Consider the following 13,869-nt stretch of genomic DNA (forward strand, 5'->3'; position numbering starts at 1 on the left):
TTTCCTCCCTCCTGATGCCCTCTCATGTCTCTGCCTACCAAAGGCTTGTGCGGCTGTTTGATGCAGCAGCCCTGGCTACAAGCTCCCCAGGCAAATGGTACCTCTGGGGTTGGCCAGGGGTTGCCTCACATGCCCCTGTGGGGCAGTTTGAGGAGGCACCTCTCCTTGGGGCAAGGGGGGCAGCTCAGAGGCCAGGGACGGCAGCTACGACTGCCCAGAGGACTCCCAAGGAGAGGGGAGGCTGAGGGAACACGCCACAAGGAAGGGTGTTTGAAAAGGGGTGCGAGGCTGCCAGCTCTGCCGGCAAGGGGTGACATAACTCGGCTCCTGAGCCCCACAGAGGTGCCGCAGAAAGAATGCAGTGGGTCGATTGTTTTTGTATGCCACAACTGCAGCTAGAATTTTGTTAGCTAAGAACTGGAAAACACAAGAAGTCCCAACAGTGGAGGAATGGCAGATGAAAATAATAAGACTTTTTGGAGCTAGCCAACCTGACTGGAAGAGTCCGCGACCAGAAGGAGGAGGAGTACCAGAAGGAATGGATGAAATTTAAAGACTATTTAGTTAAATATGTTAAGATAACTTAAATGGAAAAATTTGCAAATATCAGATAGGCTTAGGATTTAAATATGTGATGTTTGAGAATAAATGTTTAAAGTTAAATAAAAAGAAAGAACGATGTTAAGTGATTAAGTTAATTTGATGAGAAATTTGGTTTTGAGAAACTGTTACAAAGATATATACTGAAACTCAGCCAGAGGGATTAGAGGAAGTCACCTAACAATGTTATGAAGACTGGATTAAGTACAGTTAAGATGTTTGTTTGTTTGTTTGTTTGTTTGTTTGTTTAAAAATTTTGGAAAATCAATTTGAAAAAAAAGAAAGAATGCAGTGAGTCAAGGGAGCCATGGACTCAAAAAAGTTGAAAAACTCCGCCCTAAAGGCTCATGACACAATTGCAGAGCCAAACACAGGATTCATGTTTTTCAAATATATTTTTAGCTGCTTTCTTCAAACAAGAAAGAAATAACTCTCACACGGGTTTGCACAGACATTCTCAACCTCTTACTGAATACATAAACAAGGAGATTATTTGATGTTATCTGCAGAACCAAAGCAAAAGCGTTATCAGCTCGAGGGGTGCGAGGTAGAGAAGGGGTTCTTGAGGACATTACACACAGTCCAATTCTAAACTTCATTTTTCCAGAGTTAACCTCCTTGGATTCCGATCTCTAAGGGGGTCCCTGGCATTCTGACACAAAGGTAGGAGGATAATACTTAAAACATTTCAAAAGGCAGTGGCGGAAGACAGAAATTTTGGTTTTTCTCTACAGTTCGAAAGGGTAAAATGGAGCTGAAGATGTCTGAAAGGAAGGAGAGAGGAACTGAACCCAGCAGGGTTGCCTTGTAGTGGAATTCAATAGCAGTTAGGGCCCACAAGCCCAATACTTCTGTGTGCAAATCCCAAACCTGGAAGGAGGATATGGGCAAGATCTTTTGTGCTGGGTATTTAGACCAAGGCTGGTCCTACACGGTGAAGACCCACTGAAATTACTGACTCTTAAGTTAGTAGTGTCCATTAACCTCACTGGGCCTTCTCTGAGTCGGACAGGATACACCCCTTAACCCCTGCATTGTAGCCCAGCTTTACCCAAAGTGCCCTGGTACCCTCCAGATGTTTTGGGACTACAATTCCCATCAGCAACAGCCAGCAGGGGCAACAGCAGAGGATGACTGGAATTGTAGTCCAAAACGCCTAGAAGGTGCCATGTTGGGGAAAACTAAGGCCCGGGGGTCGGATCCAGCCCAATCGCCTTCTAAATCCGGCCCACGGACGGTTCAGGAATCAGCCTGTTTTTACATGAGTAGAATGTGTCCTTTTCTTTAAAATGCATCTCTGGGTTATTTATGGGGCCTGCTTGGTGTTTTTACATGAGTAGAATGTGTGCTTTTATTTAAAATGCATCTGTGGGTTATTTGTGGGGCATAGGAATTCGTTCATTTCCCCCCCCCAAAAAAAAATATATATATAGTCCAGCCCCCCACAAGGTCTGAGGGACAGTGGACCGGCCCCCTGCTGAAAAAGTTTGCTGACCCCTATTCTAGCCTTTACCCAACCTTTTATGACCAACACGCCCTCTACCGAGCATACGTTTAACATCAGGCAATTGAAAAGCACTCTTCCCCACCCCACGAAATCACTAACCCGAAAGGTACAGAGGGTTCACAGCTGCCTGCCTCTGGCCAGAAACACACAGGAGCTGGTTGTGGTGATGCAGCCACACACTTTGGGGAGCCCCTCCAGGAATTCTGCACGTGCTCTTTATCCTTAGGAGATCGCTGCGGCATTCAGGCGGGGCTAATAACAGTGTGTGAGGGGGTTATTGTCTTCGTTTGTTTTTTATTGTTCGTATTCTTGTGTTTTTATATTGCAAACCGCCCTGTGATCATAGAATCATGGAAGGAAACCAGGGCAGGAGGGAGTGTCACTGAATCCAAACCCCGGCAATACAGGAAACAAGGCTCAAACCCGCAACCCTGGGATTAAGAGTCTTATGCTCTACCAACTGAACTATGACCTCCAGGTGAAAGGCGGTACAGAAATCTAAGGAATAATAAACCATTCTCAGATATTCACCTTGCTCTGACTCCTTGTCCCACCCACAACTTTCCACCCCTGCAGGATTCCTTCATACGCCCTCCGGGCTCCCCGAATCAGCTTGCACCCCATCAGCCCCTCTGGGAGACCCGGGCAACAGGCGATGCACCCGCCGGTGAGAGTCCAAGTGCCCCTTCTTGCCGAAGCAGCGCCCGCAGTCCACACACTCGTAGGGCCTCTCGCCCGTGTGCAGCCTCTGGTGCTCCATGAGGTGCGTGCTTTGGGTGTAGCTCTTCCCGCAGTCGCCGCAGACGTAGGGGCGCTCGTGGGTGTGCACCCGCCGGTGGCGCGACAGGTTGGAGCTGCGGCCGAAGGCCTTGCCGCAGTCCCCGCAGGCGTAGGGTCGCTCGCCGCTGTGCACCCGCCCGTGGGCCAGCAGGTCGGAGCTCTGCCCAAAGGTCTGCCCGCACACCTCGCACTTGTAGGCCTGCTGAGCCGTGGGGAGGTGCGATCGGCGGTGCCGGGCCAGTGTGGCAGCCTCGGCGAAGGACTTGCCGCAGAAGCTGCAGACATAGGGCCGTTCGCCGCGGTGCGTGGCACCGTGCTGCTCCAGGTCAGCCAGGTCCACAAAGCGCTTCCCGCACTCCCCGCAGCGGTGGGGCCGCACGCTGCCTTCGGCGTGGGTGACATAGTGGCGGGCCAGGTCGGGCCGGCGGGCAAAACGGCGGCCGCACAGCGAGCAGGCGAAAGGGCGCTCGCCCAGGTGGTTCCTGCGGTGCTGCAGGAGGTTGGAGCTGGTGCTGAACTGGCGGCCGCAGTCGGGGCAGCTGTATGGCTTCTCCCCCGTGTGCGTCCGGAGGTGCTGGACGAGGGTGGGCCGGCCGGCGAAGGCTTTGCCGCAGTACTGGCAGGAGAAGGGACGCTGCCCTGAGTGGACCTGGCGGTGGTTGGCCAGGGCAGAGTTCTGCCGGAAGGTCTGGCCGCACTCGGCGCAGCGGTACGGCCGCTCCTCGGTGTGGATGCGCCGGTGCTGGTTCAAGGTGGTACGATGCCCAAATGCCTGGCCGCAGTCGGGGCAGGAAAACGGCCGCCCGTTGACGTGGATCAGCTGGTGCTTGGTCAGGACGGAGAGGTCGGCGTAGGCCTTGCCGCACTCCCCGCACACGTAGGGCCTCTCGCTCGTGTGCAGGGCCCGCTGGTGGCGGACGAGGGCCGAGCGGACTCCGAAGGCCTTGCCGCACTCGCCGCAGACGTACGGGCGCTCGCCCCGGTGGGCCCGGAGGTGGCGGACGAGGGCCGAGGACTGCCGGAAGCGCCGCCCGCACTCTGTGCAAGCGTACGGGAGCTCTCCGGTGTGGATAAGGCAGTGGCGGACGAGCGCAGAGTGGCTGGCCAAGCTGCGGCCGCACTCGCTGCAGATGTGGCGAGGCTTGGAAGGCCGCTGCTCGGCTACCAGCGCCTGCACTGGGACAGCCCAGCCGCTGAACGCCTCCTCGTCGGAGCCGTTCCCAGAAAGAGAGCCCTGCTGAGAGTGGATTTCTTCCTGCTCCTCGCCACTGGATCCCTCCCTGGCCAGAGAACCCTCCTGGTAAACGGCGGCCTCCGATTGCCCCGCAAGGTCCACTCCCCCCAGGTGAGCTGCTCCCCAGCAAGGGATCTCTTCGGACTCCTCCCCATTGGATCCCTCAGCTTCAAGGGTCATCTCAGATTCAACCCCAAGAGAGGATGCACCCTCATAACCAACGGTCCCAGTTTCCTCCTCAGAATCCTCCCTTCCCAGAGCTGCCTCTGGACACAGGAGCAGTTGGGCTTCTTCACGACTTTCTCTGTGGTAAGCTATTTGCTCAGATTCTTCTGCAGCAAACTCATCGCCCGGCAGAGACCCCTTTGGATAAACAAACACCTCTGTGTCTTCCCCAATCTCCCCTATGACTTCCTCAACCTGGGCAGAGGGCTCCTCGACATCCTCTAAGTCAGACACACACCCAACATCTCCTTGCTCCTCCACGAAGACCACGGAGCTGCTCTCAGAGGCTTCCTCCTGATCACGGTCTCCACGATCGTCCAAGCTGCCTTCCAGCCACGGCAGGTTCTCCCACTTGGCTTGGCTGTTCCTCTCCCGGAGCTCCTCCTTGGAGGACACTCTCGAAAAGCAAGATTCTTCTGGGGACAGAGAGCGTGATCCCTGAAACCTCTGCTGACGGCGATCCATTTCTTGCTGGGGATGGTTCTCCTCATCCTCAGTTACAATCCCAATTCGTCCTGGAGGGAGGCTGAGGGGGGGGAGGAGAGAGAGATGAGCACAGCTTAGGAATACAGTGGTACCTCAGGTTACATACGCTTCAGGTTACAGACTCCGCTACCCCAGAAATAGTACCTCGGGTTAAGAACTTTGTTTCAGGATGAGAACAGAAATCGCACGACGGCGGCACGGTAGCAGGGGGAAGCCCCATTAGCTAAAGTGGTACCTCAGGTTAAGAATAGTTTCAGGTTAAGAACGGACCTCCGGAACGAATTAAGTTTGTAACCCGAGGTACCACTGTACTAAAATACATTAAAGTCTTCCTAAGCAGTTGCACTATGAAATTCCCTCACAACAGGGTAAGTACAGAGTCCTCACTCATCAGGAATTTGGGGAAGGGCTTCCAGATCAGAGGCTGAGGTTTGATGCCCTCACACTCAGCTTGTTGGTTTTCTGGGAATCATCTATCTGACCATCACCAAAAACAGGATACAGTGGTGCCTCGCAAGACGAAAAGAATCCGTTCTGTGATTCTCTTCGTCTAGCGGTTTTTTCGTCTTGCGAAGCAAGCTCATTGAAGGATTAGCGGATTAGCGCTATTAGCGGCTTTTAGCGGCTTATCTGCTGATCGGATCAGCTGATAAGCGGCTTAGAAAAAGGGGGGGAGGGAAAAAAACCAGCAGGAACTCGCAAGACATTGTCGTCTTGCGAAGCAAGCCCATAGGAAATTCGTTTTGCGAAGCACCTCCAAAACGGAAAACTCTTTCGTCTAGCGAGTTTTCCGTCTTGCGAGGCATTCGTCTTGTGGGGCACCACTGTAACTGATTTGATGGACCACTGCTCTGATCTAGCAGGGCTCTCCTTTCTGCAACAAGCTTAGCTACCTTTGAGTACAAATACACCTATTACTGTGGTTCTGTCCAGTGAGCTTGATGGGTGATCAAGCACTTGACAAACGGCCTGGATCTATTATCCTCCGTGGTGCCAGCCTTTGGAATGCAGCACCCACCAGCATTCGGAGGGGCAGGCAGAAAAATGTGGGGGGTTTTGCAGTTTGAGTGTGGGCAGAGGAAGAACTGTGTGTTGACTGAAGGTGAAGGAAAACTTTCTTTATTCGAGAACCTGAGATCAGAGGCTGTGGTGCCTGTTTTAATGAACCTGCTTGCAAAATGCACTGTTTGCATAACCTTAAGCAAAACAGACACCCAAAAGGTAAGACACCGTAAACCTCCAGTACTCTCTTCTCTTGTGCAAAGGAAATTAAAACTGCTATACTCACTTAACTGAGAGTAAGACCAACTATAAAATCAGTAAGGTTCACTTCCAAGTATAGGATTGCACTGTTAAGTGCTGTACAGCTGTCTTTGCTTGGGGGAAACAGGGCAAAATGTAACATTACCAGTGGGAGCCACAACAAAATGTTGCAGTTTAGGAGAACACTTTTCCAGTGTGTGAGTCAAGCCAGCCAAGCCATCATTTGCTATGCTCCATTCCGTTTCCCCTCACTTGTTTTTCTCCCTCTCTTATTGAATCATAGAGCTGGAATCTCAGCCGCCATTCTGTGGCCATTTAGCACACTGAGCTATTTCCCACACCTTAGGCTTCTTTTTAATGTACTTTTACAAACTTGGGGGTGGTGTTTCTCCAAACCTGCTGATATTTCCCCTGTTCTGAGTTGCTGTTGTTGTTGTGACTTCAATAAGCAATAGCAATCAAAGTCAGGAGTTGCGGGGGGGAAAGAATCAGTGGCGCTGTTTCCTCACAGACTTCCAACATGCACAGCTCCTCACATTATCCTGCTAATAGGCAAGAACTCTCTCAATCTCACACACAAAGACCTTGCAAAGAACCTTGCAGGATCAAACAAAGCACGCGCGTAGTCTTGCACCCAGTTCCCCACACTGGACAAGATCTTACTGGGAAGCCCAGAAGCAAGACATGGGCAATGACACATGCAAACGCACAAACACAAACACACCACCATTTGCCTCCCGGCAACTCATATTCAGAGGTGAGGTTACAGGGAACCAGGCAGAGGGCCTTCTCGGTAGTGGCGCCCATCCTGTGGAATGCCCTCCCATCAGATGTCAAGGAAATAAACAACTATCTGACTTTTAGAAGACATCTGAAGGCAGCCTTGTTTAGGGAAGTTTTTAATGTTTGATTTTTTATTGTGTGTTTTTTTTATTCTGTTGGGAGCTGCCCAGAGTGGCTAGGGAAACCCAGCCAGATGGGCGGGGTATAAATGAATTATTATTATTATTATTATCATTATCATCACCATCATTATCATCATTATTATTATTCAGAGGTATCCTACGTCTAAACAAGCCCATTCAGTTTAGCAATGGCTACCTCCCTTTCTCCAATCCCAACAGCAACTACTGAATTGACATTCTGGGAGCTGTAGATAGTTAGCGAAGCTGAGCGTTATCTGGAGATCCCTATACCCGCGGCTGAGCTACAATTCCCACCCAGGGCAGTTTAACAATCAATCCAGTCTCCGCTGGAGCTCTGGAAATTGCAGCTTTGGGAGGGGAACAGAGGCCTCCTATCAACTTTCAGCACCTTAACAAACTACAGCTCCCAGGAGTCTTTGGGGGAAAGCCATGACTACTTAAATTGGTATATCTGGGCTTGAAAGGTATGTTGGGGATGTGGCCCAACGCCTCCCTTTGTTCTCAAGTTAGCTTGTACAGATGAATGCAGCTTGGGGCAGCCTAGCTTGCGTCCTTCCATAGCATTAGAATGTTTGTACTGTTATGCTCGTTTTGTGTGTATTTTAAGATATCTTATTGTTTAATAAAGTTCATTTTTTTAAAAAAGGAATGCAAAAAAGGAAGTGTACTCAATAGATGGAATGCACACGTCAAAAGCCTTGTCACCCAAAAATGGAAATCCATAGCACACAAGAGACCATCTATAACGAAACAGCAAAACACTCATACACAACGGACTCCCTAAACCACAGACCCAAAGTAATTCTGGCATTATTATTATTTTTTGCATTAAACCAATCCGAAATCCAACATTTGGAAAAACCTCCCCAAATATGGTGAAAACCATTTTGGAGGCGAGCTTCCAGAACGATTTAACTCCTCCCCGAGGTATTTTGCTACCCATGCCTTATTTTATTTGCAATTAAGGTCGTATGGATAAAATAAAAGACTCATTAACCATAACGGGATTGTGATTCATATAAACAACACAGACCCGTTATTTTTTTTAATGGGAAAAAAACCAAATTAACCTTTCGCTAAAATCTTCGCCGTTCACGAATTCCCACGATAGCACTTACCCAACTCGGTTTCAAATCCATCCAATCTTTCGGAATAAATGCAGCGAAAAAGAAAAGGGAAAGTGGCGGAGAAGTGGTTTTTTATTTTTATTTTTTTCAAAGTAAGAGATCCAAAACCATCAGCACCCAAACCGAGATGGAAATAGCCAGCTTCTTCTGTGGAGTCCGTTTCCTTTGCAAGGGAGCCTGGGAAACGAAATGGTAAAAAGAGCATTCTGGGAGTTGTAGTTTCCTTTTTAACCTTCCCCCTTAAAGAAACAAGCTATTTTATCATTCGTTACATTTATTAAAAATAAATTTATTATTGAATGTTCAAAAAGTACATAATTATATGGGCACTAAACATGGTGAGATGTAAATAAAAGAGAGAAAAAGAAAAAGAGAAACAGCACCAGTGTAGAAGGGAAAATAAGGAGGGGAGGGGGGGACCCCAAACTATAAGTTGTTATTGTACTTCACCAGATCTTAACCTATTACAGTATTTGTAAGAATGGGTTCCAATTAATTGCATTTTTTAATTTTAATTTTCCTATGCAGCAGGAAGTCCTTTTTAGCCATTGCAAAAGATGAGACTGAAATAATGAAGATTTCTGAAACCTTTTATTTTTTATTTTAAAAAAACCAAAACCCACCATAGCTGCTTGCTTCCTTTATGCAGCAGCGCTGCAACCCTGAAGAGTTACAGCCCATCAGAATAGACAGCACTGACCAATGGTTTGGCTGCAGACTTCTCACAAAATTACAATTCCCGGAATCCCTTGCTGGGGAATCAGTAGGCTGGAAGTCGCAGCATGGTCCCTTGCAGAGCACCAGGTATCCTAGGTTTCCTGTGGCTTCATGCCTTCACAGCTTTGTATTGCGGAACTGTGGCATCTGAATATAGACTGCATTTTTAATCAAGGCATATATTGGCTTATATCTTGATCAGGTAAATGGGCTTAGACTTTCAAAAGTTTCATGCCAGGCAGACCAGCTGTTCAGAGAGCCTTGGCAATGTTTTCCTCCTAGACAAGGCCCCCCCCCCTTTCAATTTATAGCAGAAAACAATTCTCAAAGTCGTAAAAGCTGGAATTACAGGCTGACACAGACCCTACATGATTAAGAGTTTGGTAAATAGTAAAATAAAACCATGTGCCTCCATTAAACTTGAGCCTAAGGTCAAAAGGCCAAGAGCACATGGAAAACAAAGCGACTGGCTGGAGAAGGGGGGGAAGTGTAAACAGGGGAAAAGGCTTTTTTCCTCTTTTATTTTGAGGCTGTAAACTGTTCCTTCCTTTTTACTTTGAGGAAGTTTAAATATGCTGGCTTAAATGTAATTATGCAAAGGATTTAAGAAATGCTAGATTTATCCTGAAATTAAGTCAGCCAGCCTAGCCCCCTGCCAGAAACGAGACGCCAATCGGGCGCTCATGACGGATGGCTGTCGGGCCTTTGTTTAAAGACCTCCAAAAGGAGATATTTCATTGATGATGCATGAGAATATGAACCCAAGGTCTCTGACATCTGTTCAAGATAAAAATTTAAAATTATTAACCATCTGTTTTGGAGGGCAAGGAAGGCAAGAGGTGAGCTGGTAATTAAGATTCCTTGTTGAGACACATGTAAGATATATTAATACTTATTTGTCATTTATAGATGTAACAATATATAGCTCTTTGTGTTCCATACAAGGACAGGAGAATATGGGTGTATCTTTTAAGATTGGTTATAGCAAACAACCAATAGAAATTTCAACCAGGCAGCCACAGGAGGAGCAAAGGGGGGTGGATTAAGGAAATATAAGTGCTGGCCATAATGGCAGGAGGCCAGGCCAGAGCTTGGTAACCACTGTGCCTCTCATTTATTTGTCTGACAAATAAATTATTATTTTAATTTCTCTGTTGCTGCGTTGAATATTTCATTCCAGCTAAGTGTTAACCACAAGCAGGGTGCTACATTTTATGGTGCCTGCGACTCGGATAAGTGGTCTGCTGGAACGCAGCCCCTTCGCCTCACTGGACGGGGTACAAGAGAGAGGACAACTGTGCCTACCCAGCGCGCACTGGAAAATTTTTTTCCAGGGGAACGCAGCAGTCTCGTCTGTCTGATACCCTGCCCACTGACGGCGACGGACCGGGGGGACCAGAGAAATAAACAGGGAACCAGCTAAGGGTAAGTGCACTAAGGGGTTTGGCCCTCCAATTAATTGGGAGGAAGAGAAGTCCTGATCAAACTTCTGCGTCTCAGTAAAGGGGAACTGAGTACGCTAGGTGGCTGGGTATATCAGATGGTGGTCTGGTGGGGGAAAAGGGAAGAATGGGAGGTAGTGTGTGGTGAAGTATCTGGCGCATTGCATGTGTGAGAAAGTACAATGTGTAGCTGACCTAAGTGTGGAGTGAGTACTACTTCGTTTCCCAGTAAGGTGTGTGTGTGAGTGACTGAGTGGATACTTCACAGGGCCATACAATGGGAGTTGGGGGTTCAAAGGGGGGAAATACACCTTTTGAATGTATGTTAAATAATTTTAAGAAAGCCTTCTCAGGGGCATATGGAGTCAAAATGACGCCAGAACGCTTGAGAACGTTATGTGAACTAGAGTGGCCAAAAGAAAATACTGAATGGCCATCTCAAGGAACCTTTGATATAAATTTAGTAAGCAAACTTTGGTCTAACATCGCCAAAGAAACTGGAGGGTGCCCAGAACAATTTTCATATATAGATTCTTGGCTGAGCACATTAAATAAAAATCCTCCATGGATAAGGGAATGCAAAGTTCAACGATGCAAATTATTGGCTGTAAAAGCCAAAGCTAGGAAAGGAATCTTGCCAAATAAACTCAAACCCATTTTTGAGGGACCAGAGGAAGAGGTGCTTCCACCCTATGCTCCACATCGAAGGGAGCCTAATTCAAACCCTCCACCAGTTGTAACCCCAAGGCAAGAAAGTGGAATGAATAATGGGGCTGGAGTCACAGAACTTGATTCCTTGATAGATTATGATAAATATCTTCAGGAGGCATTGGAGTCCTATAATGAAGCCCAAGCAGAAGTGGTTATTCCACCTGTGAGTCCCAGTGGAACTCCATCTACAGTCTCCTTTAGTGGAACAACTGATTGCCTACCCCAAACCCCTGTACATCTAAGTCCTAGAGAATTATTACAGAAGTTACAGGGAGACCTTTATCGGTCAGCAAGCAATACAGCCAGGCGTATAAAGCTGCTAAAAGAACGCCTTGGTACAAATATCATCCCCTATGATTTGAGGCCCCTAGAGCAAAGCGAAGAAAAAGGTCACGTAATAGCCACTCTTAGAAGAGTATTTGATGCACTTGAGGAGCCTGTGCTGGTTAACGGGCAACCCGGACCACGGCCACCTCGAACTTCGATCCTCCAGTATATTCCATTCACAACTACGGATCTGATGAATTGGAAAACACCCCATCTTTCACAGAAGAACCTCAGGCTATGATGGACTTGGTGACTTCAATAGTAAATACTAATAGTCCTACTTGGACAGGTTGTCGCCAGCTCCTGAATACTCTCTTCACCACTGAGGAAAGGAGAGACATAATTGAAAAGGCACAGATATATTTGCGTGAGCAGGCCAGAGTGGGAAATATTTATAATATTGACCGTCATCTCCAGGAAAACTTTCCCTTGGAAGATCCTAATTGGGATCCAAACAATGCAATTCACCTGGCCAGGCTTACCACCTATCGCCAGACGCTTGTGCAAGGTATCTGCAGGGCATGCCAGAAGCCCACTAATATGTCTAAAGTCTCAGGAGGGTAGACGTGTTACCCATAACACTGTTTCGTGTTCGGTGCACACCCACAAAAAGACTTAAGTTGTCACCTTTTGAGCTCCTGTATGGGAGGCCGCCCTCCTTTGTTCAGGATATTCCAACTGACCTCAAACAAATAGGAGACCATGTGACACAGGGATAAGTGCAATCTCTCTCCCGTGTTTTTGTCTCTCTCCCGTGTTTGTTTGTTTTTTTTATCTTAACAGGTGGGCCCTCGAGCGCACGCCGTGCAGCATTGCCAAGCCGATTCATCAGCTCCAGGCTGGCATAGCATATGGGTGAAAGAGTGGAAACGTGATCCACTTGCACCTAAGTGGCGTGGACCTTACACCGTCTTGCTCTCTACTCCAACAGCGGTGAAGGTAGCTGAGGTGACCCCCTGGATTCATCACTCCCGTTTGAAGAAGTCCGAAGGCAGTTGGACGTGCAAAGGTGACCCCTCTAATCCTTTAAAACTGACTCTCTCCAAAAACCCCTGTATCTAGCCCTACGGGGAACGGGCTAGGTCACGGGCAACATTAGACGACCGGCCTGCTGCAGCCACAAACCTGGAAGCTGGCTGACCTGCGCACGCCTGAAGCTTGAGGAGCGTCTGAACCAGCGACTGTGAGAGGGAAGATTCTCTTATACAATTGATTGACTGCCCCCTTGTGGAACAATTATCAGGGATATTACACATTGGGGATCCTTGGGATATATGTTTTGGTCTTGGTGGTTCCCCATTCCTGTCACTGGGGGAATTATATTGGGACTAATATTTATGCTATCACAATAAGGTAATCTTTTGTGGAAGGAATGCATATGCTAGACATCAACATGATTTTATTATTAATCCTGATCCCTTGGGAAGGGGAAGGGTCCTTGAATCTGACCAAATTTGCTAAATATGGATTCCGCTATGACCACAATATGTGGGTAGGTTTAGCTGAAATGGTAGCCAGTGTTGCAAATAGGACCAATTGCCTTGTTTGCTCTCTTGGGCCAGATGATTCAGAGGGAGGTATGCCCTTATTACCGATACCATTAGATGCCATTGGTATGGTAAGCGAAATACCACACCAAATAGAAATACAGAATTTCCCCGGATGGAACTCAACTAAACCATTACGAGTTATACCTGTACAAGGGGAATTCTGTGTACATAAATCATCAGATGCAGCTGATTCTACCATGATAGGCTCTTCTCATTGTCACTATACTTGGGATTATATTAAGAATACCTGGGCACACGATACTACCTATCGAACTCGGAATACCTTGCCCTGTGCACCTCCTTTTATTCATGCATGGAAAGTGGTATGGAACATAACTGTGACAGAAAAAGGCAATCTAACATACCGCACTGTGAACTCTCTACCTCTTTTGATATTTCGCCTTATGCACTCCACATACCAAAACCCTCAGACCCGATGGTTGTGGTGGATATGTGGAGAATGGGCATACAAGAAACTCCCTTCCAAATGAAGTGGGACTTGTTTCCTGGGATGGGTATTACCACCAATGTGGATTTTGCCCACTAGTATATTTCTCATATAGCAGGAGGAAGTACCCAAAGTTGGAGCGATACTGATGATTGGCCACCAGAGCGCATTATAGCCTATTATGATCCTGCCTCCTGGAATCCTGGTGAGCTCATACAAGGGGCACGGGATCCTATTTATAATCTAAACAGAATAATTCGATTGCAAGCAGTAGTGGAACTTGTAACCAATGCAACGGCCCAGAGTTTGAGACTTATTGCACAACAGTTGGATGAAAGTAGAGCCCCATTTTGCAGCTGAAAATGGGAATGGATTATGTACTTGCCAGGCAGGGAGGCCTGTGTGGAGTCTTGAACTTGACAGGGAATGCCTGTTGCTTTAACATTTCTGATAATGGTGAGGCAATCCGTGTGTTGGCCACAAAGATGGAGAATATAGCACATGTCCCAGTACAAACATGGGAAGG

The 13,869-nt window shown here is 47.7% G+C and overlaps 1 protein-coding gene across 5 annotated transcripts; it reads right to left on the reverse strand.

The window, feature by feature from the left end:
• Positions 1–976: 976 nt before the first annotated feature.
• LOC310691529 (uncharacterized protein) lies at positions 977–8,998 on the reverse strand. Of its 5 annotated transcripts, XR_014518534.1 has the most exons (3): positions 8,140–8,998; positions 2,253–4,861; positions 977–2,201 (listed from the first exon to the last, which is right to left on the reverse strand). XR_014518534.1 is itself a non-coding variant. In XM_083471383.1 (2 exons), exons 1-2 carry the CDS (start codon positions 8,351–8,353, stop codon positions 2,691–2,693), a joined length of 2,385 nt encoding a protein of 794 aa, XP_083327509.1. In that variant the 5' UTR covers positions 8,354–8,998; the 3' UTR covers positions 977–2,690. The 5 variants fall into 5 exon arrangements, 4 of the variants coding, with proteins under 4 accessions (XP_083327509.1, XP_083327510.1, XP_083327511.1 ...); XM_083471383.1 differs by having other exon boundaries at positions 977–4,861; XM_083471384.1 differs by having other exon boundaries at positions 977–4,872.
• Between the last annotated feature and the right edge of the window lie 4,871 nt (positions 8,999–13,869).

Source organism: Podarcis liolepis (genome assembly GCF_965112155.1).
Source record: "Podarcis liolepis genome assembly, chromosome: 13".
Classification (NCBI taxonomy): domain Eukaryota; kingdom Metazoa; phylum Chordata; class Lepidosauria; order Squamata; family Lacertidae; genus Podarcis; species Podarcis liolepis.

Bases quoted from the DNA above. Each gene is read 5' to 3' on its own strand.
- LOC310691529 (XM_083471383.1), bottom strand. From the start codon at position 8,353: ATGCTCTTTTTACCATTTCGTTTCCCAGGCTCCCTTGCAAAGGAAACG. The intron at 4,862-8,139 runs GTAAGTGCTATC...GCCTCCCTCCAG, and splicing joins TGGATTTGAAACCGAGTTGG to GACGAATTGGGATTGTAACT.